Source organism: Macadamia integrifolia, chromosome 5 (genome assembly GCF_013358625.1).
Source record: "Macadamia integrifolia cultivar HAES 741 chromosome 5, SCU_Mint_v3, whole genome shotgun sequence".
NCBI lineage: Eukaryota > Viridiplantae > Streptophyta > Magnoliopsida > Proteales > Proteaceae > Macadamia > Macadamia integrifolia.
In genome coordinates this window covers 1,883,337-1,888,957 of record NC_056561.1, presented here as the reverse complement: position 1 = coordinate 1,888,957, position 5,621 = coordinate 1,883,337, and the positions used below count along the sequence as shown (strand labels likewise).

The 5,621-nt window shown below is 35.8% G+C and overlaps 1 protein-coding gene across 1 annotated transcript; it reads left to right on the top strand.

The window, feature by feature from the left end:
* On the top strand, positions 1-1,842 carry LOC122078414. The gene is made up of 2 exons (XM_042644386.1): positions 1-817; positions 1,692-1,842. Exons 1-2 carry the CDS (start codon positions 395-397, stop codon positions 1,725-1,727), a joined length of 459 nt encoding a protein of 152 aa, XP_042500320.1. The 5' UTR covers positions 1-394; the 3' UTR covers positions 1,728-1,842.
* Positions 1,843-5,621: the final 3,779 nt, after the last annotated feature.

The window sequence follows — 5,621 nt, the reverse complement described above, 5'->3', positions numbered from 1 at the left end:
CAACTATTAATAGAGTTGAATGAGGTTGTCCCATTAATTCCACCTTAAATTTTCCAAGGAAGAAAAATTTGATTATTCTAGGAATTAATTAATTAATTAATGTCTTCCGCATGCAAGTCTCTTCGGCTTCCCTTCTTTAGCTACCTGTCTATAAATATTCATCAAAGCATTCATCCGAGGAGTCTCTTTCCATACATCTTCAGAATCAGTTTCAAATCATACATCTTGACAAGATGCCTCCAAATTCTGTTGCAAAGTATGTAGTGCAGGTTGTGAAGTCCGAGACGGAGACGCCGAAACTATTGCCTAAGAAATCCTGTGTAGAGAATTTGCAGAAAGTACTTGTGAAGTCGGAGACGGAGATGCCGAAGTAGTTGAGAAGCCGGAGACGGAGATGCCGAAAGTAGTGGCTAATAAGTCTAAAATAGAGTATCCGACGAAAGAATATGCGAAGACAGAGACGGAGATGCCGAAGTCATCTGTAGATTATTTGGCGCCGGAGATGAAGAAGTTAAAGACGGAGGTCACGAAATGGGAGACGGAGACGGAGAAATTAGTGGCTAAGCATTTCGCAGAGATAGCGGAGTGGGAAACGGAAAAGGATAGAATAGAGGCTAAGCATATGGCAGAGATAGGGAAGCGGAAGGCGAAGAAAGCGAAAGTAGAGGCTAAGCATTTGACAGAGGTAAGGCAATGGAAGACGAAGAAGGCGAAAATAGAGGCTCAGCTGTCCAATATAAAGTCGAAGATTGCCAATCAGGATAAGATTATGGCTCAGCTATCGAAGACAAAGTCGAAGATTGCCAAAAAACAAGAGGTTAATATTACCGAAAGCGTGGCCGGCTCAGATGTCTCCATTTTTTTTTTTTTTTTTTTAAACCTACTATCACTTTCTTACATTTGGTATATATTTATTAAAATCTTTCTATTTTTTTACTATTTTTTCTGACACATTCCTGTTTTTGAATTTTTATTTTTCTATTTTCCCTGCTTTACTTGTAATTTATTAACCTTTTTCTCAAATTGATTGTTTCAAAACATGCTTTTATAATCCAAGAAAATAGTCAACTGGATTGTCCTTCCATTATTATTATTTTTGGGTGGAATTGTCCTTCCATTATTACTTAATTCAAATGTGTTGCTCGAAGCCTGAAACAAAAACTCCTTATTGGATTTCATTCGTTATTTTTCTATTATATGTTTTTACAATTTTCTTTAAATGCATTAGTATTGAGTCACTTAAAAATATTGTTTATTTATTCATTTTTTTTTTCTCATCCAACATCAAGGATATTTTTTATTTATTAATTTTTGTACTTAAAAATATTGTTTATCTATTAATTTTTCAAGCTCACTGCTCGCCTTCTCTCTTCAGGAGGTGAACTTCCATTCAATTGTATAGACATCTTGGATGACATGTATGGAGTTTTTTTTTTTATATTTGGACATTTTTTATTTATTTTTTATTATGATGTATTAATTTGTAATTTGTAATTTACATTATATGTTATATTTTGGATGATACATGCATAAATGTTTGATGTTGTTGTAGTTTAGAACATTAGATGCAGGTATACAAATAATAATCTCTCAAATTACATGAGTATGCTCCCCTTTTTTTGGTTTCGTTTTTTTGAAAACTACATGTTTAATACTTGTACGTAAGATATCGAAGTTAATGGCCTCTGCAGATTATGTGTCGGAGCTCGCAAAGTTACTGGAGCTGACCATAATAGTGGCTAATATAGTGAGGTAGCGGCAAAGTGGAAGGCGGAGACGACATAACTATTTGCTAATATGGAGAAGATAGAGTGGTCTACAGAGTATCAGCCGGGGTTCATGAAGTGGGAGCCGGAGATGGCAAAACTATGGGTTAGTATGGCGAAGATGGCGACAGAAGCTGAAACACTTGTGACTAATATGGTGAAGAAGGTGTAGATGGATATGCGCTGAAGCGTAGTTATAGATCTGATAAAAAAAAAAATGTTTTTTAAGTTGCTTGTTTTCAGTATAATTTTTAAATTATTTTTTAGGGTTAAAAGAAACCATTGTGTGTTTCTATGTATCTACGCAACACAGCAGACATGAAAAGACTGAAGTATTTGCAATCAGCCAAAAAAAAAACTGTATTAGGACCATTAACAGCCGCATTCTCTTTGCAATGACTTTGCAGTGATCATGCATATAAATTAATGTTTATCAAAAGAAAATAATGTAGAATTATTATTCTCATGGTATTAATAAAATGAGCATAAGATTGCTACATAGTCATGTGGTCTTTGTATCCTTAGGGGTCAATGAGATTATGGGAGTAAGTGCTCGAGCATCAATGCGACTGTAAATCCTGATTTCATTAGTAGCGGAGTGGTAATTGCATGGGATAATCTTGTATCTTAGTGTAAGAACCCCTGACCAGGTAGCGGTCTTTTTACCTAAAAAAAATATTAGTGATATTGTGCACATGGCAATTAATATACTGACTCACTCTCCCATCCTATGTCTACGATGGTTGAGGTCCCATATCCTGAGCACATGAAAATTAATATATTTCTTGAAAATAGGGTTTCCAACTCGATCAAGTCATACATGGTAGCCAAATGTGAAATATAGCCATTCATTTCTATCAAGAATAATTGCTTCCAACCCTATTAATATATTTCTTGAAGTTAGGGTTTCCAACTGGATCTTAATTGAGTTAAACAAGGTTGGCCCATCTGATTACCTTGGATTTTTCAAATAAGAAAATTTGAGAATTTTGGGAATTAGTTAAGCCTTGCAACTCATCCATACCCATTTTCTTCCGTATGCAGAGTCAGATTACGCAAAATGCAAACCAGTTGAGCTTCCTACCTTTTTTTTTTTCTGGGGTGGAGGGGGTTGAAGTGGTGAACTGGAGAGAGAGAGAGAGAGAGAGAGGGGGTACCTGTCTCTATAATTAGTCAACAAAGCAATGAGTTACCCAATAAGTTAGGTCGAATCAGTTTCAATTTAACATTCTTATGAAGGCGGATGAGTTTGTTTCTGAGCCTGTAAAGACAGAGGTAGCAAAGGCTGTGAAGGCTGCCGTCGAAGCGGCAAATTCAGCTGTGGAGTCTGGAAAGGTTTCCACTGCGAGGAGTCATAAAGATTTGGAGAAACTAGCCGCTTAGTTGGGGAATATGGAGGAAGAAACTGCCCAACTATTAGCGAAAATGGCGAAGTTGGAGATGGAAACGGTTAAGATGGCAGATATTAGAGACGAAGAGGGCTAAGATGACGAACATGGAGACCGAGACAGTCAAACTATTGGCTAACATGGCGAAGTTGGAGACCGCTACGGCTAAGATGGCAAATAATGGAGACCAATACGGCAAATCTAATTGCTAAAATGGAAAAGTTTGGAGGCGAAGACAGCTAAGATAGTGAAAATGGAGACTGAGATGATCAAAATATGATGGACACACAACCAAACTAGTGTCTAAGGTGGTTGAGTTGGAGACAGAGCTGCACTCGAGTTATCTTAAATCGATCCTTGTCCTAGTAATCTCACATATTTTCTTTTTTTACATACTTCGATTATAATTTTAAAAGGAAATCACCCTCTAGTAAACAATTTTAAGATATCTCTTAATATTTTGGTTTGCCTAGATCCACACGATGCACGCTTAGACTTCATAGTCGAATCTATTGAATCCCAACCAAGGTTCTGAACTCAGGAACAGTCATGGGATACATCAAGGCCAATTCCATTTTGATACCGATCAAGATCGGCCTGAATTTGGACAGATCTAACCCTTTTTTTTAGAAAGATCTATTTTAATTATGATTTTACCTTGGATCATTCGGGATCAAAAAAGTCAAAATCGAGGATCAGTCAAAGACTGATACTATTCCGATCCAATCGATACTAATCGATCCAAGTCGAGTTTTAGAACCATGATCGAAACAAAATAATAGACATGAAAGAAATAGGTTAAGAATTACTATCAATGAGATTATCTTCCCAACACTGAGAAACATCTTTTCAATGGTCTTTTTTCTAAGGATTGCAATGCCAACTAGTTTTTCAAGTTTGAATCTTTGAAGAACTTTAAAAAGACAATTATTTTCTTCATTTTGGGCAAGGAAAACCCTGCCAGTCTAGTATTCCCATATGTCTGAAAATGAAAATATCCATAACGCACGAGGATAATTGAATGCAAAAGCTGGGCATGGAGAAAGACTGACAGGATTCTTTCAACCATCTTCTTATTAATCAATCCCAGGAGAACCTTGGGTCAAATATCCAATGGATCCCTTGCATTACACACTTTTCAACTCATGCGAATCAATCCAATCTTCTGGACAAGGTGACCCTTGGTCAACTATCAAGTGGATCTCCCTGTTCTCCAAGGCTGCAATAACATCTAATATATTTTTTTCTTGCTATCAACAATATTTAACAATTGGTTAAGTGTATAATAGATGACCGTCGTTGTTCCTAATTAGAGTACAACTCAAATTACAATCTAAGTAAAAAAGAAAAAAAAAGGAAACAAATAGAGGAAAACCCAGGCACAATCCCTGTTTTCAAGGGCAGGGGCAGGGGCGTCTACAACCCCTTGAAAGCAAGGATTGAGTCTGGGTGTTCCTTATGCTAGATTGATAGGGTTCTTTTCCCTTAGATATAACAGTTTATATACTTATTAACAAAAAAAAAAGTTCCTATAAATTTTGTGAGATGGCATTGGAATAGATCTACACACATTCGTTTCGCGTGGTTAATATATAATATGCAGTCTTCACCCAAGTATGGCATCTAACAGAGGGCTAAGAACCGAATTGCCGATTGTTCGTGAGTGGAATGTCCCAAACCTTTTTTTTCTTTTTAATCATATGAATCCATGTAGCCAATCCCATTTAGTTGGGATAAGGTTGAGATGTGTTGAATGTGTTGTTGTAATCTCGATCCATTGGTCAAAATAGGTATATCACTTGTTTATATATATTGTTGTGTACGTCGTGACCCTTCACAGTTCCTTCAGTACTTGTGGACCAACCTTTTTACTTGTCCACATGGTACTATGGCAATGGATACTACAGGATGAACTTTTAGTGGTAAGCTCTTATGCATTTTATATTTTTAATATAAAAATTAATTAGTTTGTAAGCACATGTAGGCTTTTGTGATTTTTTTTTTCAATAAGTAATTTTTATGTATTAAGGAGAAAATGACATAAAACAAGCGAAAGACAATCATTACAAAAAGAAAGGAAGAGAGGTTACTAATACATACAAATTACTTATAAGAAACTTAACATGTTTGTGACATGTTTATTTAATCTTCAAGCTTATTGGGCTGTGTTTTTTTTTTTTTTTTTCTAAGTTTCTGTCACTCTTATTGGATTTGTAATCTCCCATGAGGCTATATTTTCCCTCCCCGACTTTTAATAGATTTATTTATTCACAAAAATAAAATCATTCCATTAGGAGTAACAAAAATATGTGTGATACCATACTGGCAACATTCATTGATCACTTGCTTAGGGTTCTGAATCCATTTAATGATAATATTGTCTTTTGGAAAGGTACTTCATAACTAGTGATCCCATGACCAATCGGGTTGGTAGCCTAGTGGTGAAAATGTTTGAATCTTGTATGCA